The following is a 23420-nucleotide window of genomic DNA, read 5'->3' on the forward strand; positions in this document are numbered from 1 at the left end:
TACAGAAAAGGCCTAGAACTAAAGAAGTGTAAGCAATGAAGTTGGTTCTGTATTGTATTTCTGCAATTTCAAATTTGAGTTTCCTATGCTCAGGTCTACAATAATCCAAGTGTTTTGATGCTTGGTCACCATAAAGAAATATTGCATAAATCAGAGGTTCTTATAGAGTCTGTGAACTTGTTTTAATATTTGGTAACTATTTCAATGTAATTAGTTTCCTTTGTAATCCTATGTGCTTTATGTATTTGAAAAAATTTTGAGAGGAGGGAGGTAGATAGGCTTTACCAGATTGCCAAAGGGGTAAATGCCACAAAAAAGGGTAGGAAACGCTGACATATACTGCCATCCTCCAATGAAATGTAAACTCCAAGAATGCAGTGACTATTTAATTTTTATCTTCGTATCCTAACACATGGCATCATGTCTTTGTCTAGTATACAGAAGGCATTTAAGAAATGCTTGCTGATTGGAATATTCGTTTAATTTGCTGAAATGCTGTTTTTTTTATTTTTTCATTATTTTCCCCCCAGAATGGGTTCACTGCCATGGGAGAGAGCAGCAACACATATTCAGGAATGAATATAAGTGATATATAAATTACAATTTTAAAATCTGAATCATAAATTAACAGATTTGACAGGCCCATGGACATTAAATATTTTAAAGAATCATAATCTTAAAGTGACAGAAACTCTGGAAAAGTACATAGTGGTGGATTCAGACAAAGGAATCTGACACCTACAGAATGTGATACACTGGGCAAGTCACTTAACCTCACCCAAGTACCCTCAGAAACTCATTATAACTCTTAAGTTGCACAATAGCTATTGACCTGCACTGGGAAAGAGCATTTTCTTATTTTAAAGTATTAGTCTATGGGAAGCCAATAATAAAAGTAATTGTTTTTTAAAAATTTGTAATACTACTCAATTAACTTTTCCTCAAGATCAGTTTTATACAACAGCCGTAAAGTGACTCTAAAAATGCTATTCTGATGGTTCTAAAAACTTACCAGCAAAAACTCTTAACACTATAAACACCTAAAACATATTAAGATGACTACTGTCAACTCAACTACCCATCAAAGCTAATAAGCTTTATGAAGAACTACAAAGTCAAACAAAAAGTGTTTAATAGAAAACCAGTTTTTCTAAAACCTGGGTAAAGACCCATAAAGAATATAAAGTTAAGTTCTACAGATATTGCTTAAAATCTCTTCTACCTATTAAGAGTCTTGTTTTTTTCTACACATGGAGAACTTGCTGAGACACTAAAAGGGAGAACTAAACTATGATGTAAACTGTCATACTTTGGCAACACTCAGCTTCCCTTTATGTTGAAGGAAGAGTGTCAGTTATAGGATGAAATTTTGACAACCACAACTATAAATTAAAGTTTACATAATAGAAATGGATTATTAAAAAAAAAAAAGCCACCCAGAAACCAGTGTCTATGTTTCACAATCTCATCATAAAAGATTCTTATACAGGGGGAAAGAGAAAGGGTTTAAAAAAAATACAGGAAAGATCTAGGAGAAGTCCAGCGCTGTGAACCTCTTCCATCAACATAGACTGCAACCTCTACATCTTAGTAGATAAACCTAAAGAAAACTGCTTGAGGTACATTGCAATCAAATGACTTGCCCCTAAGTTTAGTTAAATGTCAATGCATGATCCAGTTCCCGGTATTCCTCTGAAAGTCAGAACTCTTTAACATGACTGATCTGTTGTTTGTTCATTTTTTGGTTGTTAGGGGTATGGGGGTTGGATTACAGGATAAGTTACTAGGAAATTACAGAAATGCAAATAAAGAAGAAAAAAGCATAAATAAAACAAAAATTGATAGAAGAAAACAAAAAGTTCAGAAGAGGATGAAAATGGAGCATTTTATTACTACCTTGTTAAATTTAACATATACTTTTAAATAAAAGTTTCTCAAGTCCAGTTTCATAAACAATTCTCATTTTTTATTTTTGAATATTGGAATATTTGCATTTGTTGATCAACAAAATTTGCTGGGCATAGGGACAAAAATAAAAAAGGAAACAAACCCTATGCTTCAGGTTTATTTTTAAGCTCATAATTTTAAAAATTTTAATAAAAATTACTATGAGACTAGATACTAAGAAAGTTCATAAACAAAATACATTTTTGAGCCTCAAATGAACCTTTGATTCAAGAATCAGAAATGTATACTAAAAAAGGACTCACTGAAAACATGGAAATGATAAAAGAAAAAAGTTTAAAGGCCAAATGGAAATAAAATTGAAATTAAATTTGTTAATTTTTATGACTGAACAGCCCCAGGAAGACAGTGATTTGTCTAAGGTCAAAGGATGGTACAAGGAGGAATACTATCTTGGTTTCTTAAATTGCAATGCAAAACTTTTCCACTGGTTCACTTATTACCTAATAAAGTGAAAGGGAGCATATGCTTTCATAGCATATCCTATAACTAGCTTAGCCAAGGAGAGACAGGATGACCAGCATGTAGTCATCTAGATTGAGGATAGGCAAACTACAGTCCACGGCCTTTTTTTGTATAGTACCTCAAGCTAATAGTGGTTCTCACATTTTTAAATACAATAAAATTTTAAGATGTAACAAGCATTCTTAGCTGGGGTTGTGCAAAAATAGGATGCAGTTTGCTGACCTCTGCTCTACATGATAATTTCACTGACCATTTGCACAAATTCAGAATTGGTTAAGTATATTTGATGCTTCTATTTGATGATACTTGGTTGAATGCACTTAGCTTGACATGCCAACCAATAATAATGACATTTGGATATCCTTTTAAGATTTGTTGGTCATTTTAAGTCCTACTTTATGAGTCTTTAAAACAAACTGGTTGGGACTGCTAGGTGGTGCAGTGGACAGAGCACTGGCCCTAGAGTCAGGAGGACCTGAATTCAAATCTGACCTCAGACACATAACACTGACTAGCTGTGTCACTCTGGGCAAGTCACTTAACCCCAATTGCTTCACTAAAAAACAAAGCAAAACAATAAAACAAACTGGTTCTGCTGTCCCATGCTGGAAAACAAGCAGATGAAAAAAATCAAAGTCGATCAAACTATTGACAAACAGTTGGATAAGCAGTCTGTTGCACTAGATCTTACACAGGTACCACAAACAGATCTCATGTCGTATGCAGAATAGAACGAGTGATGAATAAGTTGGATTACATTAGCAAACTGCACTTTCAGTGACCCTAAAGTGCTATTTATGATGAAAGTCTATCTTTTTTTGATGCTATCTCTCAGTAATGATTATATATCCATGAATCATTAGTACAGTACCATAGCAAGTATGAAAAAAAAATTTTTTTTTACACTGACTAGAATCAGGGAACATTAAGACCTCAGTAGCATAAAAATTCTAATGAGCAAAGGAAAGACACATACTGAGTCTAATTAGGCTACAGCATATTAATAACAATATGACATAAAAGATTATCGAGGACATGCATGAATGGAAAAGCAGTTGGACCAGTTATGTTGTGAAAGGAAAAGAAGTCCATGTGTTTACTAACATCCATTTGTATCTCCCACTATATCTCCAATCTATATTCTCCCTGCAACCCCTCCCAGAGAGCCATCCTTTTTAAAGTATGAAGTAATAAGTTCCTCAAAACTAAACAATCAGAAAGAGTCAGCCATTATATGCAGTATCCTATATCCATTATCATCCCATTTCTACAAAGAAAGGGGGAGGTTGTCATCTGATGTCTCTTCTTTGGGTCCAAGATTGGTTATTATAACTTTATGGCATTCAACAACAAAATAATCAAAACTCAATGCTGCAAAATTCACAAATTATTGAAAGAATCAGAGGAAGACTTAGAGAGTACCAAGTAAATTCTTAATGAATAAGAACCACAAAGAATAAACCATTATAAACAGGTTGGGATCTATAGCAACTAAGGGTACTCCCACACTGCTGAGATCACATATCCACTGAAATATCAATTAAAATTAAATTGATTAAATTTACAAACTTGGACATTTTTCTTCAATAGAGATATATTTATTTTATGAATATGAAGTGTATAGGATCTTAAAAAGAGGGATTATAGATTTCAAGCTCAAACCTTTCATTTGAGAGATGAGGAAACAGAGACCCAAAGAGATAAACTGCCTTGCCCAAGGCCACACAGGTAATAGATTGCAGCCTGAATCTGAGTGCAGATCTTTGGGCTCCAAATTCTCCTTTCCAACAATAGGCAAGAAGTACTTTTGCCCTGTTGTTCACTGTTACTAGAAATAAAAAATCTCGGAAAATCTGAAAAGAATTGAATATCAAAGGTAGAAGAAAAGATGTGAAACTATTTCATTCCATAGTGGATCAGGGAAGAAAACGTTATTGGTGAGAATAGGTGGTGACAATAGAAATTACATTAGATAGGTCTGGGCCTAGGAATATGAATAATAGGCAAAAACAGTTCCTGTTCTCAAAAAATTACCATAATAACAGAGGAGACAACATGTAAATAAATAGGTACATATAATATTTATACAGAGTAGAATGAATGGTAAATTTAGAGGGGAAGACAAAAGGAGGTACTGAGAAAGACCTTCTGCAGAAGCTGAACTGAGCCAAGTCTTGACAGAAGAGGTTGGGAAGAAGAGCATTCCAGACGTTGTGAATAGCCAGTAGAAAGGAATGAATACAGGAGATGAAAAGCGATGAGTGAAGGACAGCAAGCAGGCCAGTATGATATTCCGGATAGGGGACCCTTGATTGAAACCTGCAGAAAAGCTCACTAAATTCTTAGCGAGAAGGTCTAAAATTTATCTTGTTTCAAAACCAAATTAATCATTCCCCCACTAAACACTCCCCCATTCTAATTTATGGTACAGTAGAAACAGAGTCAGGAGAAGTAGATTCGAGTAGTCTCTGCCACTAATTACATAGTCTTGCACGGAAGCCTTAATCATTCTGAACTTAATTTTCTACATATGTAAAATGAGGAAGATTCCCAGTACTACCCTTATTGTGAGTGTTCTCCCTATCCTATATTGCTTGATATTGTGTATATATGGTTTTCTTTGTTAGACTGAAAGCTGTCTGAGAATAGCAACTGTTTGCCTTTTTTTGTCTTTGTATTACCACAAGACCTAACATAAGTACTTAGAAAATACATACAGACTGAGTGATTTATTGACTAATAATGAATGAACTCTAAGATCCCTTCTACCAACGAAAAAAAGAAAAAGGCAAAATATGGCTATAGAAAGAGAAAAAATTTCACGATCAAAATGAAGGTTAAGCTTGTTATGCCATTAGTCAGTCAAAATCATCTGAGAAGCAAAAATTCCTCGGACTGAAAAGTTAGAATCAGCATTGGAAGGGACATTATATTTCACATAGTCCAATCATCAATAAGTATTTATTGAGTGCTTCTTGTGCCAGGTACTATGCTAAGCAAATCCATTCCCATAACGTTTTTTGTTGTGCTGTTCATTTTTCCCCTAAAATTCTTATACTTGGATTTGGCCTCCTAATGGTCTTTTAAGTCATTCACTTTAAAAACAAACAAAAAACCCTCCAAATCAACAACTCTTTAGTTTAAAAATGGCCCCCAATTTCCTTAAAAAAATTATAACTCAGAAGGTTCCCAATTGCTCTCTTTAGATGCCACTGTTTAATTTCTCACTAAAATCATTTGAAATTGTGCCATCAAAATTTTGTTTGGGGAAAGATTTTTAGAGAGGTAGAATGACGTAATGGAAAGAGTGTTGGATGTAGAGTGAGGAAAAATTAGGGGCAGCACAGCACAGTGGAAAGAATCCAGTGGATTTTGGTTCAAATCCTACCTCTAACATTTACTGACTTCGGTAACCTTGTGCAAATCATTTAACCTCTTTGGGCCTCAGTTTCCATATCTGTAAAATGAAGGGGGACAGCCTCTGTAGTCTCTTTTAGTTCTAAATTCATGACGCTATGAATTTAAATCAGAGTGTAAATGTAATTAGTTTTGTGACCTTGAGCAATTCATATATCTTCAGTTTCCTCAGGTGTAACATGGGTCCAATAATTCCTGCCTTGCCTATCTCACTGTGTTGTAGGAAATAATTTTTAAAGTGCTAACAAGTAACTGGATTTTAAGTTTCATGAGTTCATGCTACTAACACAGGTAAGCAATTTCTCTGCAACTTATAGAGAGTTGCCTAGATCATGAGTCAAATCCCCAGTGCCCCCAATTAAAAGGTAATCAGGAAATGTTTAATAAAATAAATAAAAATATAATACAACATAGATAACATTAATTTGTGGTATTCTAAGAGTTTGACACCATTGGCTAGAGTACTGAGCAGGTTAAGTGACTTGCCCAAGCTCACTCGGTCAATATATTTCCAAGGCAGGATTTGTCCACCAGTTTCCTCACCTTCAAGGTCAACTATCTCTCTACCACACCACTTCTCTATATCTACTATCCTCACTGCCTCTCTTAAAGTCTTAAAGAATTATAAAAATTAGCTGCCTCCTGAGACAGCCCTCTGTGTTTTTAGAGACAGAGTCTAAAGGATGACTTTTGGAGATCTTTCCTATAGGGTATAAGAGTAGGTTCGATAAATGGTTATGATAAACTATAAATAAATAAATGAATGAATAAAAGTGTTACTTTCAAAGTCACCAAACACTCTATCTCGTCAACAAAACTATCTTTATTGAAAGAGTGGTCTCCCTGAGCAATTATTCTATAATCTCAATGATGAAATTGTCAACAAAGTAGTTTCAGATTCTTGGAATATATTCTTCCCCTTCTCCAAATCCTTCATTTCCTTACAGACTATCCTCATTTACCACCTTCTAAATATTCTAAAATTACAGCTGACCTCAGTCACTCACTCCACATTCCCAAACTATCTTTTCTTCTTCACCACCAAACAAGAGTTATGCTTGCTGCCCCTACTTCTTTATCACCAATTAACTTAAATCTCTTGAAATACGCTTTCTATCTCCACCATTCTAAAGAAACTACTCTTTATCAATTCATGGATTTTTGAAACACAATGACCTTTTCCCCTCAATCCTCATCCAAATCAACAGATTAGCAGCAGCATCTGAAACTACCGATCTCTTCTTTCTTGATATGGTCTCCTTTATTCATTCATGAAGCATTTATTAAGTGTCTAGTATGGGTTAGGCATGATGATAGGTCTGGGAATCCGATAACAAAAATGAAATCTTTTCCTGCCCTCAAAGAGTTTACCTTCTAAGGTGAGAAAACTACTTACACAACTAGAAATACGAAGTAAAGGGGGTGGGTGGTAGGGGAGAGGATGGGACAACTAGAAACTTAAGAAGACTGGGATAGGCCTCCTGTAGGAAGCGGCACACAGGCTGACAAATGAAAAAATCTCATTACATAAGACAGAGATACGGACATAGTGCATCGGAAGCCTAGGCGACAGAGTGCCACAAAATGGAATGCTACATAAGAACAGTTGGTAGGCCAATTTGGCTGGAATGTAGAATAGGTAAAGGAGAATAATGTGTGGTAGCTGGAGTAAGACTGTGAATGGGTCTAAATACTAGGTTTGTTATTTTGATTCAGAAATAAAAGAGTCACTGGAGCTTCTAGAGCTGAAGAAGCATGATAAGATCTGTGCTTTGGGAATATCAATTTGGCAGCTGTGTAAAGGATGGAATGAAGAAGGAAGAGATTAAGTAATCATTACTGGATGTCAAAATGTTTTGTTGGAATTACATAATCTGATCCTCACAACAGTCGTATGAGGTATAAGCTACAGATATCACTCCCTTATTACAGATGAGAAAATCAAGGCTCAGCAGGTGAAGTTAATATGTCCAAGGTCACAAAGCCAATTAAGTGTCAGTCATGGAGTTTGAACTCAGATCTTCCTGACTCCCAAGTCAACCATTTTATTCACTACAGCACAGCAGGGAAACCAATTAGGAGGCTATTGAAATAGTCTGGGTAAAAAGCAAAGAAGGTCTGAATGCAAAGCAGGTCTGAACAAGGCTGGCGGCCAGCTGAGAGGAGGAGAGACATACGAAAGATGTTGCAGATGCAGAAATGACAAGACGCCACTGGCAACTGCTTCAACATGAAGAAAAAAGAAGGGAGGGTAACTCCAAATTCACTGGAAGGATGGCAAGACCCTCAAAACCTGGCTTCTGTGACATGCCTCACACTCTCTTTCTGAACCTCCTCAGACCCTGTGTTTGGCCTTCCTTTCTACTCGCTCTATAATTTCTCTTTCTGATTTTATTAACATCTATGGCTTCAATGATCAAATATATCCAGAAAACAGTTAAATGTTTATCTGCTTCCTATTTCTTATGCATCTCAACAAAAAATTAAATCTGAACTCATTTATCTACCTCTATTTCTGCTCTTTCTATTAACGGTACAATCATCCTGCCAGTTACTGCAGCTTACATAGTTGGAATTATCCTCAACTATTCCCTGGGAAATTATATCCAGGTACTTTAACATCAAATCCATTGCTCTTTCCTTCCTATTAAATTTCTTAAAAGCCCTGATCTTCGTGTCATATCTGTTTGTATCTTCAGCACTTAACACACTTTAAGCACTTATAAATGTTAACTGAATTTGAATACAGGACATCCAGTCAAGGAATATCACTGTCTTCCAGAAATGGGCCAATACAAAATCTAGTCATTTAAAAAGTGACTCCTTTTTTTGATAAAATATCCCTAGAAGATAAATTTTCTAATTAAAAAACTTTAAAATAATTTAGACTAGAGATGAATGTAATTCTGAATGAAGTTGAACTATAGATTATATCACATGGAAAGTTAATGTTCTTTCTCTCAGATCCATATAGGCAAAGCCCATCAATAGTACCTCTGCAATGAGTGAATATAGTTGAGAAAATTCTATGTTAAGAAATTCTTACTCTACACTATAGGATGAAATATTTTTAACGTAATTTTTATTTATGTAAAATTGAGCAATGGTTAAGTTCAAGTAAAACTATCAGATTTATGATTAATTCTGTATTTGTCTATCACAATTATCTTTTTCTCATGGAAATCTTATCACAAGTTTTTTTTTTCTCATACAAAATGAAGCTTACGCCTGAAGGGCTCAAATATAATAATAAAAAAAAAAAGAAACTATTTTGAAATTAAGGAAGAAATATAGTCAACGAAACTCTGTAAAAAGAGGAAGAAATAGTACATCTAGTTTTATACTCTTGTCTCCAAAGGGCTCTGTATGTTTACGCATGGTAAATTAGAAATTTCTTTGAAAATTCTGGCATAAAACTTTAATTAAGGAATGTATTATCACTAAAAATAATTGCTAGTAGATAGAAAGTACTTGGTACAACATATTTTTATGGGATAAATACCACTGCATATTAAATATTTTATCATGGGGTTGTTTATTAGTGATGTGGCATACCTTAAATGGTAAGACAATTCATAAGGTAATCTAAAATAGTCATAGAATTAATGTTGCATGTTGAATTAAACATTGACAAAATAAAAGGCAAGGTGGAATGAATATTTGAGCAGAGGCTCAATAGTTACCTCCCTCCATAAATGCTTCCAGTCCCACTCTATTTAGAATTATTCTCAGCATTAATGTTGGGTATATACCCTCAGATTTCTTTATACAATGCTTTACAGCCATTCTTTAGTATTTTTACATATATCATCCTTTGACTATGAAAGATGAGATTTTTCCCCACTAAAATCTCACACTCATAATAAAGTGTCATGTCTTTCCTGACATGTTACCTTGTTACCTAAGGTAAGAAATACTATTTGTTGTTAATGTTGTTTTTATTATTGTTATTAATTATTATCCCACAAACTGACCATGGAGTAGGTATAGAGACTAATGCTTTATTGGTTTAATTTACTTCACTATTATATCTCATACTTTAATCCAGACAGTACTACTTATTGATTTCAGGACCATTGTGTTAAAGAAATCATTATGTCTGTTTTCCAAACTAAATATTGTGAATAAACTTATATTAAATAAATGTGATTCATAAATTATAAAGTAATTTGAAACTGTGCCATAAATGTCACCTAGTATTAAAATTCCTGATTCCTATAAAGTTCAAGAGATGAAACATTAATGCAATTCGAGAAAAAATTGAAAATTTATACAAATCTGAAGGGACGTTCATTATTTTTTAGCAGGTCATTTAAATTAGTAACATATGTTATAAATTAAGTTTTTAAATTTTAAATAGTTCGTTAAATCAATTTTTAAAAAATTATATACAGCTTACTCTGTAATTGAATGTTTATTAAGTCACTCTAAAGAACTTATTATTTTTCTTGGCTAATTTTAAGAGAATTCTTAAACCAAATGGAAATCTTACACTAATACCAGAAATTCCACTTCAACGTGCAATATCTAACAATAGAGGTCATACCAGGCATACCTTTTCTTTCTGTTTTCTGTGCAGGGATGGAAGATGTGGGTGTAGGCAGTTTTGATAAAGCAGATGCTCCATTAGCATCAAATGATTTCTTTGGCTGGTGATCAGATTGTAGAGGAAATGGACTAGAAGGAAGAGTGCTTGGGGTAGCAGTTGGATGAACCACTGGTTTGATGGGGTGCTGTACTGGCGTAGAACTACTGTGAGTCTCTGCTCTTGGCAGTCTGTAGTCTCTGTCATTGTGTCTGCTTGTTTGAGACAAAATATTCTGTGGGAGCATACTACTGGCATCACTGGAATGCTTGTCTTCCACTTTTGTTCAGTTCGCAAAGGAATGTTGGAATGAGGGGAAAAAAAAAAGATTACGTTAGAAACCTGTCTTTAACATTGGCTAGTTGAGCAACATGCTTATACTAATACTTAAGTTTCTTTTTATAAACCTCCAACCCTAGTTAGTTTCTGAAATTCTATCATCATGCAAATTTTCAAAGATCAATGGAAGAGGTAAGTCTTAAGTATAAAATACACCCTCCTCATATCTACACTGAAATGTCAAAATGCCTTCTCTAATTAGGTCACAAGTTTTCTAAATTTTGAGAAATGTGATCAACAGAAATGATTAAAATATATATGAATTATTCTGTGTCTATCTGTGTATCTGGAAGTATAATATATTTTAAATAAAAATATTCTAACAGTTTTTAAAATTTGAATAGAAAATATAAATATAAGTAAGGCTTTTTCAAAATAGCTGGACCCTAATCACTGATTTAAAAAAAAACGAACAATGGATACAATACAAAAAAGAATACAGGTAATATCACTTGTATTACTAACCCTACTTCTAAATTATTATCTATACAACTGATCATTTTAGCATAAACTAAGGGTTAGATAACTCTGTTTTTAGGTAGCTGACTATTTGATAAATAATTTATTAAAATAAGCTAGTTACAAGAATCTTATGATAGTTTAAAAAAAGTTAAAAGTAAATCATGACACACAATAAAACTACCTTAAAACAGTCTGTATCAAATTCTTTAAAAAAAAAAAAAGCCTAGTTGATACCATTAGGTACAAAGATACCTTCTTACAACTAAACTTTTAAAAAGGTATATAAAACTAATCTGTACATAAAATAAATTTTACTACTAACAATACCACATGTAGATATATATACTAAAACAATCAAAAAACCCAACATAACCTGAATTAAAGTAGTTTCCTAGCTCTGTAGTTAATATGGAAAAATTGAAAATACAAATGCCTTAATATTCAAGTCAGGATAAAGCCTTTGTGCATACCAAGCTAGGTCTGAAAACTGAACACAACTCCACTTTGAGTCACCACCATAACAAAATATAACTTAATTTATCACCAAATATTTATGCGCCAAGGAGAATGGAATTTTCAGGAAATAAAAATATTCACATTTATAAAAGTTAATACAAAAAGTATCCTTTCACATGACATGATCCAAGCAGCTATCTCTGCCTTTATCTATAATGCTGTTGTTAGCTTGCTCTTAGCTTAACACCATCTTCCTCGATAAAATAAACTTTCTTGACTTAAGATTAAATGGTGTTCTATTTTCCACTCCCCCACCACAACTGACCCCCCCCCAAAACTCCTCCTTAGTGTCCAAAAACCACCACAAAAAATGATAAGAAAAGGATTTGTTTTCTGGTTTTACAACACTTAACATCTGTGAACATCATCCAACAATCTTATAATCTCTCAGGATGTGCATATGGTAGAAGTTGTAGCCAAAGCACTTTAATATGTATCATGTAATTTTGTATGAAGTTATTAATTGGTGTAACAATGACAACCAAAAAAACCACCTCCAATTAAGTTTACGATGTTATCTGAACAAAGAAAATTTACTATTTGAAAGAGGAGGGTAAGCTGACAAAAGACTATCATTTAAAGTGCATACAAATCAACTTACAACTTCACTATGAAGAAATAGGCTTCTATAAGGGGCAGCCAGGTGGCGCAGCACCATCCCTGGATTCAGGAGGACCCGAGTTCAAATTTGGCCTCAGACACATAACACTTACTAGCTGTGTGACCCTCGGCAAGTCACTTAACCCCTATTACCCAACCAAAAAAAAAATAGGCTTTTATTAGTTAGAAAATGAATAAACTACCCAAAGATGAGCAATAATTAGCTTTTTATTAAGTAGGTTGTCATCATAAAAAATGAAATGTAACTATCTTGTAAAATGCATTAGGAATGTGATTGATTACCACAGAAAATTTCTGCCTGGTCAAGTGGGGAAGAAGTATTTCAAAGATAGTTTTCCCAATGACCTGTCCAATTTTCTACTTGACTGTTACCTTTACTGTACCACCAAACAAGAACTCCCAAAGCCAATCTCTATGTTTAACTGGATATTAAACTCATTTCTGTCCACTAAAGAAAATTCCTTTCAAGTTCTATCAGTCAAACTATTACATAAAAGCGCTAAAATATGTTCTAGTTAACATTTTTCACATTCCAATGTTGCCAAGACATGCTATTCCTTCCCAAACTATACATAGGTAAACCAAGAATTAGGCAGTGAATAGGTAAACTTCTATCCACATAAATTTCATTCATAGTTCTATAATCATCATATGGAGTCAACAGCCTATAAAGAAATGAATTTTTATAGAACATACCAGATGAGACATAATGAAATTGAAAGGAGAAAAAAGCAATGATAGTATAGCTGCATCATTCGCTGGCTATAAATTAACATATTATAAAAAATGTTTCAGACCTTTTACCACATTCAAACTCTTTCTGATGTTCAATTAGGCATGTCACTATAAACATTTATCACTTCCCACACCATCATAAGGAAGATGGATTTAAAATTCCCAGTTCTCTGTTTAAGAGAGCTACTATGGCATGGTAGATAAAGTTGGCCTTGAAGAAAGGAAGACTTGAGTTCAAGTTCAGCCTCTGACACACAATAGCTGTGGGATCGAGGGCAAATCAATTAACCCCTCCAAGTTGTAGAGAAACAGCCCAGCATCCCTTCTACCAATACCCCTCTAATTCTATGCTTATTAGAGGCACATAAACTTCAAGTGTCACATACTTAGAATTTTGATCACCAATGTAGAGGAGGGTACCAGGGACATCCAACCAAAGGTTATGCTTATGTAGGCAGGGATGCTTGCAGATGAAGGGCAAAAGAACAAAAAATAAGTGGAATGGTTTTTTTCTCTCCTACTGCACTAACATTGTACAAAAGTATCAGAAGTTACCACGAAAAACTGGAGCATGAGGCTTCTGGGCAACCTCAGGCTTCTTCTCCCTAGACCCTGGATCTTCTACACAGGTCTATGTAAAAAAATGAGGAGGTTTCACTATTTAAAAAATATCAACAATCCCAAAACAAGGAGTTATGGGTGAAATTTGGCACTATATTCTGAAAGATATTTTTACCTGTCGTTTTCCCAGGTGTACTTCTAATTTACTAAGAAATCAACCCATATATCATACAATGAAAAAACAAGTATTTTCAAGAGTAAGCAGATTGAAAACACAAAGGTTTTGTCCAAAAACAGGAATTTAAAAACACATTTACTAATGTTTAACAAGAAGAAACTTTTTAAAAAATATACCTTAGTACCTATTAATGTCAAAAAATCAATCGGCACAGTCACTGTTAATATAAAGTTACACAGTTTCTACGTAGGCAACAGAATTTTGCCACCTCTATTTCTTACCAAGTGATTTTTAAAAACTAAACAAAATAATACAACAAAACATCATTTAGTCTGTTTTCTCATCTAAAAAATAAAAGGGGTTAGGATAGGAAGGGGAATTGTACAATCTCAAAAGTCCTTTCCAAATCCAGAGCTAGAATGCAAATTTCCACCAGCTTTTGAAATTGAATGGTCAAATGACAGCATGACTTTTAGTTTAATTATATTAAATAAATTCATCACAAAACAAAAAATCATGAATAATTATTGTTATATATTCAATGATTAAGTACCTTACTATCAGACATGTTCAAAGATGAATTTGACCTTTAGCATAAGCATGCTTTCAAAATATAACTAATCTCTAAAAGAGTTCAACTGTGAATATAAAAAGCTACAAATGCATTTTACAACTTTTAGATTTATTACCTCATGGGATTTTTCTAAGTAGCAAAAAAGAAAATATATGTGAATGTACTTTGTAAATATGGCTAAACCAACGCTGTTACCTGTTTATTTTTCACCTCTTAGAATTTAGAATAATCTACCAATTGACTAAAACTAATTGTTCGCCAAAAGATTTTTATGACAAAGAAACTAAGCACCATAAAAAAGTACCATTATTTTGATCCTCTCATAATTTTTCTTTTTTAACCAACTCTAAAAAGAGAGTAAACTACCTTTGCAGCACTGCTATAATACTTTAAATACTTTTGTCTTTTCTTTAAAAAAAATTTATAATCAAAAGAATAATGTTTAAGAATATCCAGAAATGCCTTCCCTCACCCCCACCCTTCAATTTGATATTATTGTGGATTATCTATTGGATCAAATATTGGAATGTCCCTTGAATGAAACATATTGAACCCTTTGGTGGCATTTCAAGCCTACAGAATTAATGAATTGTGGAAGAGTGTTAATGACATAAAAGTAATCTGTACTTTTTCCGTAACTAGAATTCAGTTCTCTACTACATGGATAAAAAAATAGTCTCTATTATAACTATCACATTTTTTGCATATGGTTCATGGCAACGTTCAGAAGGAATTGATCGATTCTGACAAAATTTTACACAACACTAAACTGTCCCAAAGATAGCTGGAAATACTGCTCAGGTCACTATTCTCAAATAATATGGTAGCTAACAAAAATGTTCCAACAAGCATATTTTTTATAATTTTTAACAGATTTTAATTGAAACACTTAAAGGTTAAAGTGATACGGACAGCATTTAAAACCACATGGTTGGAATTTAACCCCCAGGAATTTTAATTGGTATGAAAACTAAACTCTCAGAATTAGTATCATCAACAATTAATATTATCTAGGCACCAGGTTCTGTTAGAGAAGCACATGCATAAAAGTGTCTCTCCTCTATAATCTCCTAGGCTACATTATAAATCCCTTAGATCTTCCCAGTATCTCTAAGGATTTGTCAGATAGGAACTGGTATTGCTAGAATGCTATGCCATCATTAATTTTTAAATGGAATAGGTTATGTAGAGGGGTATATGTGAGCACACGCTATCCTCTCAGATACCTATCAGGAGTAAGCATCGTGTGTGTGTGTGTGTGTGTGTGTGTGTGTGTGTATACCTCTACACTAAGAGGCATCATCTGTATACTGTTTATACATAAATGTAAACACAATATGCATTTACAATGTAAAATAAACTTAGAGAAATGTAGAGTTATTTAGAGACACTTTCACAAAAATAATACTTACTTCCACCCGCAAACCCACTGGTAGCTGTGGTTTGCATCACCTCTCTTCTGTAATCCCTATCTTTTGGGAAGCTGTTAACTGCCATTTTACTTGCTTCTTTTTGTCTCTGCTCTCTGAAAAAGAAAATATATATGTATATATATGCACATGCCCAGTAAAAACTGAATGAAGGATATGGAAGTCTCTGCATTACAAGTGAGTTCTAAATAAATCCAATATTTTTGACAGACCTGAAATAGCACACTGGGCATGTAGGCATTTGCCTAAACTCATTTATTATAGAAAAGTGTAGAATATAAAGAGTTAAGAATTTGGCTGTAGTTCAACTGGAATGAGGAAAAAGTAGGAAACAAAAAGTTGACTAAAATTATTTTTTAAGTTACTACTAAATTACACCCTATCTTTTTCATTACCAATCCATTTCCATTACAACCAATTCTAATGAAGTTCACCCTCACACCTGCATATGCGCATAGATGATAGATGTTTACTACTGGTCTTTCACAGCTATTAAAGAATAAAATGTTACTAGGTTAACTGGTGCTGTTTTCATTTTCATCCTCTATCCAGTCCTGAATTTGGGGAGTAAATTCCAATAGAAATGATTACAATGAAGTTTTGTAACAAAAATAATAGAAAAGAACTTACAGATATGAAAAGCTTAGTGAATGACTAAAATGGCTTTGACCAAGAGCACGCTGCTACAGGGTAACAAAGGTAAGACTTAAAATACTGTTCAGTTATATCCCAGTTATCTATGAAGGGTAGCCCAAAGAATGGAAAAAATAAATGCTACTGATTACTGTGGAATCAGAGTAATACTTATTTCAATTCCATGAAAAAGAAGAAATAACTAGTTTTTCTTTTTCACATCCATCCCAGAGACATGGCAGGTGAGGGGAATGCCTATGTCAAAAAATGCCTATAAAAGAACTATAAAGGAACTGAATTTAAATGGAGAAGTTTTCTTATCCTAGGACTAGATGAACATGGAAACAGAAAATAAAACTCACAGGAAAGTGGAACTTAAAAAAAATTAACTTAAAACACATTTTTAAAGAGAAAATAAAATTGTCTATAAATTCAAACTACTTATATTGTAGTAAAAGACTTGTTAAAACAAAGGGAGGATTAGCTTATTTAGATTAAAACAGGAAATGTATCAATGCACATTATGTACACTGTTGCCAATTATGGCAGCAGGTAAAATCAATGTGCCTATGTCTATATTTATGCTCTCTAAAGTAACTGTATAGGATTCTGATCTAGTTTTCTCAATTCTTACTGTTTCCAATTGGTCTTGCCACCCACTGCACTCAGTCTTCCTTCTTGCAATTCAAAGGGCCCTCAGCACACAAATAATATTATAGCAGAAATCATTAATGTTGTACCAAAATAAATGCTTTCATTAAATAAATGGCATCTAGGATAGGAGTTTTTAAGGAAATCTACTCTATGGAACTTTTTATTAAGTCATATTTTGTAAAGAACTATGACTAAGGACTATCCATTGGGACCACCAAAACAGTATTCAACAGAAAGAATTTACATTAGAAGCTGCAACACCCTGCCCAGAATGATACAGCCAGGACGTGTCAGAGGTGGAAATTGAGCCCAGATCTCCTTGATGGAGACAGTTTCCTCTCTACATGAAACCAAAGGCTGCCTTTCTAAAAATGCAGATGTTCATCTGCACTGACAGAATATGTTTCTTTACTCGAGGTGCTTCAAGCCAAAGGAATTACAGATTCAATATGACAATGGTATTCACCAAAATAGTATTTTAATCTGAAGAAAAAAATAAACATCTGTGCATCCTTTAAGTTAAAAAGAAATACCTTTCAAGCCACTCTTTTGGTTTTTCCCACTGTGAAACTTCTGTTCGACAGTTATAGTAGTATTTTTTCCCAGAAGAACTGATGTGCTCTGACCAATCATCTGCAGAATCATAAGACTAAAAAAAAAAATCCACATACTTAAAAGGTTAGAGTATATTGTGTAACATCTTAATATTAAATAACAAGATCAATTATATAAAACAAAGAAATATAACACGTGGTTATAAGGAATACGTGGAACAAGGCTAGCATCAATTAAAAGTTAAGCTTATTAAATATTTATAACTGCCTGAGGCAATTCCACAAAAAAAATTTTAAAAAGTTTGAGAGACATATTTTTAGGTAATTTAATCATTTTTTAAATAATGCCAGCGTTTTAATAAAAGGATGGTCATTTGGCCATTTTTCTCTTAGATCAAAACAATCAGGGCTCATATGACCATTGGAAAAGGGATGTTTCTAAGGGTGGCAATCAATTCTGATTGGTTGACAATGACAAAATGAATATTACAATGAGAGGCTGAACCTGAACTTTGATTATATCATTTATTTCTAAGTTACTCCCAGCCTCGGGCAATCTATTCAAAGAATTTATCCCCACCCAAAACTGAGTGGAGCAAAATGACTTCTCCACCTGGGTGGGGTCTGGAAAGAGAAAGTTAGCTCAACTTTCAGAGATGGAGGTCTTGAAAAAAGGGGGAAATCTGAATCTCCTCAAATCACTGGATATTAATAATCATTTCTCTCAAACCTATTACAAACCCTCAAACCTATTACACTAATATAGAAAAAAGAGGTGAAATACAAGTTTTCTTTAGTAAAAAATATTACAAATGTTCTTTATGTGACAAAATTTTTATATAAATTATGGTTTTTATTACTGTAACAGTGACATCAAAAAACTGCATCCACATTTCATTATATAATCCTTTGTCAAACATTTTCTTGAAAAATGAGATTAGGCTCAATGTAGAATTATTTAAAAATTAATTTCATTACACATTCTAGATTAACTGGTATAGAAGGTTGGTAGAACAGATTCTTTAATTTTATTATGGCAAAGCAAAAATTTTTAAACATTTGATCCAAGGCTTTGATTTAACATTTCTTTATAACGGTACGTTTGGCTGAAAAGGAGAGCAGGTCTTGAGGTTAGATTGTGTTCATGGACTGCTCTGGGCTGGAGTAAACCCATATATCTGATTCCATCTCAAGTCACCTCCTCCTACAAGAGACACTAAGGAGCATAAAACAATTCAAGAGACGACTCTGGGAATTTGATTTAAAATGCCTTATCTAGCAGAGCTATAGTGTCTGACTTCAACTGGGAGTAAAAATTGAAAATTCATGTGGTTATCAGATACTTATAAAATGTAACTGTTTAAAATTTGGAACCCAAACTTTATTTAGACTATGATGAGTTTGAAGTAGAGAGAGGTTAAAGAAAGTTAACAACCCCACCCAGGTCACATAGATTATTAGTGGCAAGGCTAGGATTTGGATCCAAGTGATTCTGACCCCAAATCCATTGATTCATTAAATCACTTTGCCTCACCCACCACTGAAGACCAAATTGCCCTTGTCTTTTGGAGATCATTGCAAAAAAAAAAAAAAAAAAAAGTTAATTCATTACCCTGCCCATCTCTCAGAGGAAGTTAGGGCAAAGATGATAATAGAGAGTTTTCTTGTTAACTTGATGCCCAATGTCCTCAAAGATCTATTTGGCAAAGTATTTTCCTCCACACTACCCCCAATTCTGCGTCTGACAATAAGAAGGAAAAAATTTAATTCTTTACCCAAACTGCTATTCCTGCAGGCTTCTGTAAATGGTTTTATCTTTGCAAAGGCAAAGAATTAGAAGGGGCCAAATATTTATATCTGCTTTTTTCTCTTAGTTCCTTGAACCCATAAATCTCTATGTTGAGAGTGAAAAAAAAAATCAACTATATTCCTAATATTCAGACCCTTCTTTTTTTAAAGGTACTATAGATTCCTTTTAATCTAAGGCTTAAAGTCTAACATCTGAAACTTAAAAAGAAATCATAAATGCAAATTTATCTCTAATAATATTCAAGTAACTTTCCTATTCTTCAGCTGCTTCCCATCTCCTCTAAACATCAACTTGAAGGAAAAAAGAAGTAATAACTCTAGATATAAATTAGTTTTGCCACTAATTTTGAACTCCAGGACACAGTTCTCTGAAAATCTTGCCTTTTTTTTTTTTAAACTAAAGCTTAATGAAATTTGCTTTGGCTATTTCTATGACTTGTTTACACAACAACACTGGGTGGCACCACCTATTGCTTCTGAACAGGATTTATCAAAGTCTCTGGCCCACGTCACAAATAGAATAGCCTCAGAGATGCTCTACTCTCGTTGCCTCTAATCTTTTGCAACAATCAAAAAAAAAAAAAAAAAAAAAAACAAAAAAAACCAGAACAAAAAGGCTCCTCTTTGTAACCTCACCTTTTCTTTTTTTTACTTACTAGAGAAAAAAAGTCACCATTTCAGTAGAGCTGGATATATCTTCTTAGGTAAATTGCTACTTGGTGACCAAAAAGTCTCTTAGTTACCATCTAGATGGTAGGGATACTGGAATAAAATAATTAGTATACAGAAATGAACTCAAACACAGTTCATTTCTATGTAAATGTCTTTCAATATATTTTGAAGACAGAGAAGGAAACAGCATCTATTATTTCCGAGTTTTGAAGATGGAAATATTTGTATATACATAAAAATGATTTAGGATTTAGATATCTTCTTTGCAGACTTCTAGGTAAAAGCTGGTTTATACAGTTATTGCTTAAACTCTTCCTGGTATTAAAAAATGACTACACTGAACAGCTAATTTATTGTTCTGAACTCTTTTTCAAAATAAAATCCTGAGAAGTTAGGAGATGGGACTTGAGTTGCATACTTCTTGGGGTAAATGTTAGGATAAAACGTACCAAAATCATTGAAGTTTATTAGCTACACAGATAATTTCACAGCTCTCAAATCACTCACCATGATTCCAAAGGCTGTCATCTGAAGCTCAAGATAGACACAGTAATACATATTTTATATACATATATGAAAATTATGCTCTCACTTGTAATGCTTCTAGAATGTTAAAACATTATCCACCCCCTAAACTCCTCAATATTAACAGTAAAACATGTTTGTTTTTTATAAGGGGGGATTAGTACCTAATTACGGTACATTTGGTTTAAATCTAATTCAAGTTTTGAACAAATTATTAAACAAAAATTCTAGTGTATTTTTTAAAAGTCTTCTGCTAGACACAAACATTTCATTCTTCTAATACCAACAACTGAAGGATAGTTTTTAATTAGGTAACACTATAAATTACTTACTGCGTCTGAAGTTTTGCTTGGATTTGGATTATTGCTTGGATTAGAAGAATGTGAATTTGAACTATGAAGAGCACTGTGGTTATGTGAATTTTCTTGTGGAGAGTAACTGGTCCCTAAAAAACAAATTTTTTTCAAATTAAATTTATATAGAAGTATAAAACTTATCTCTATATTTTATTTTTGACTCAAGAATTTACAAACTAAATTTACAGTCTTGATTATTAACCATAAACAATGCACACAAATGCTCCCAATATAACCCATACACTCAGTTTGTTAAAGTATTATAAATGTGATATACACATGAAGAGTATGTACTTGGCTCATATGTATCATGCAATAGTACATATTATACTTTGGGGAAAATCTCAGCTATAATTTTCAAGAATCTCTTAATGAGTAATCTAGTTAAGATAGCTAGTTGTGCTAGCATTGTACTTTGGCATAATGTTACACTTCACCAACTATAAGAAAATCTAAATTTCTTAAACAAATTAAGCAAAGAGTAATTACTCATGGTATAAAATTACTTGTTTTACAGATGGATTCTTTATAGTGTTTTCATTGATTTAATTTACTCCCCAAATTTCAGATATTTTACAGAAAAAGGTAAACCTGCATTGCAAAGGCATTATCCAACAAATATTTCATTAAACTCTGTATATAAATACTCTGTTAGATGCTGTGTAAAGTAAAAGATACAAATAGGCCACAAGTTAATAATTAAATTATAATTCACTTGGAAAAATAAAATAAACTCAAAAAACAATTAACAATCTAGTAATACAAGAAATTTCACCAGAAAGAAATTATTAATTGACAAAAAATGTAGTTGACATTCATTTATATATATATATGTGTGTGTGTATATATATATGTGTATATATGTGTGTGTGTGTGTGTATATATATGTATATATATATATACATACACACACATTGGGTGCCTAGCTGAGATGGCTGGAGCTTTGTGAAAGAGGATGGAATGGATAACATATGGGGAGGTAGAGCTGAAGACTGAACAAAGGTAGGAAAGTGAAGGAGAACATATAAACAGGCTGTCTGAAGTAGAAAATTTTAAAAAGAGAATAATGAAAGATGAGGCTGGAAAGACAGGTTTGGCCATATCTTAGAATGCCATACAATTAAGTTTAAATGTTATTTGGTAGGCAATTATTTCTCAACAGGGGAATAAAAGCATCAAAATGATTTCTGAAGAACACTAACCTTATGGCAATGTGCAGCATAGATTATAAAAGGCAAAGATTAATTAAGATTTCATTGCACTAGTCCTAGTATGAGACAACAGCACTAGTAATACAAGCAAATTTTTTCCCCTTAAAACAAAAAAATAAGAAAAAGATCCATTTGTCAAATAAGGCAGATGCTGCCTCTTCTCACCAGGCTACCCATTCCAGGGAAGAAAAAAGGAGATTTCCCTTTAGGCCAAGAAACTATTCTCAAATATCTTAGTTTCTTGCCTCATAGGACCTACTTCTTGATACAGAACTGTTAATGGAATTATAAAATTTAAACATAACATGGAAATAATGTTCCTATAAAAATACTAGAGCTTCATAATGATATAAACTTCAAGTGACATTTCCATCTTTGTTAAGTTCTTAGGCTACACCACACTACCCCTTTTCTTATTAAACCCTAAGAGTGTCCACCTGTTCCTCTCTCCAGTAGTACCATTTATTGTTTCTGACCATGGTTTATCTACTCCCTGGACTACTCCCCTATCACCTTGTCACTGACGCAAATACATAACACTTTGGCAGCAATTTAAAAAACATAACTTGGTGGAACTGTGAACTAATCCAACCATTTTGGAGAGTAATCTGGAGTTATACCCAAAGAGGTATAAAGCTGTGTACATCTTTTGACCCAGTATTGCCGCTTTAGTATGTCTGTTTCCCAAGGTGATCAGAGAAAAAGGAAAAGAACTTACATATTCTAAAATATTTATAGCAGCTCTCTTTGGGGTGGCAAGAACTGGAAATTAAGAGAAGGTCCATCAACTGGGGAATGGCTAAACAAGCTGTGGTATATGATTGTGATGGACAACTACTGTGCTGTAAGAAATGATGAACTGGTTGATTTTAGAAAAACATGCAAAGACTTGCATGAAATAATGAAGAATGAAATGAGCAAACCAAAGAGAACATTGTATACAGCAACAGCAATACTGTGTGAAGAACAATGGTGAATGATTAAGTTATTCTGAATATTATTATAAAGACTGAAATCAACTACAAAGGACCTATGGGGGAGGGGGGAACGGGGAGGAGGAGAGAGGGAGAGAAAGAGAGAGGGACGGGGAGGGAGAGAGAAAGAAAGAAAGAGAGAGAAAGAGAGAAAGAGAGAGAGAGAGAGAGAGAGAGAGAGAGG

The 23420-nt window shown here is 33.4% G+C and overlaps 1 protein-coding gene across 4 annotated transcripts in view; it reads right to left on the reverse strand.

Moving 5' to 3' along the window:
* The window catches only part of WAC (WW domain containing adaptor with coiled-coil), a 121914-nt gene that overhangs the window by 34097 nt on the left and 64397 nt on the right, over positions 1-23420 (reverse strand). For 3 of the 4 annotated variants that reach the window (XM_027841542.1, XM_027841541.1, XM_027841543.1), the window contains exons 4-7: positions 21028-21140; positions 17669-17784; positions 15831-15943; positions 10403-10711 (exon numbers count right to left, since the gene is read on the reverse strand). In XM_027841542.1, the coding sequence (XP_027697343.1) occupies positions 10403-10711; positions 15831-15943; positions 17669-17784; positions 21028-21140 (651 nt within the window). The remainder of the gene's footprint in view (positions 1-10402; positions 10712-15830; positions 15944-17668; positions 17785-21027; positions 21141-23420) is intronic. The other variant, XM_027841544.1, reaches the window with a different exon arrangement.

The sequence above is a fragment of the Vombatus ursinus genome, unplaced genomic scaffold (assembly GCF_900497805.2).
Source record: "Vombatus ursinus unplaced genomic scaffold, bare-nosed wombat genome assembly UNPS02014861.1, whole genome shotgun sequence".
Classification (NCBI taxonomy): domain Eukaryota; kingdom Metazoa; phylum Chordata; class Mammalia; order Diprotodontia; family Vombatidae; genus Vombatus; species Vombatus ursinus.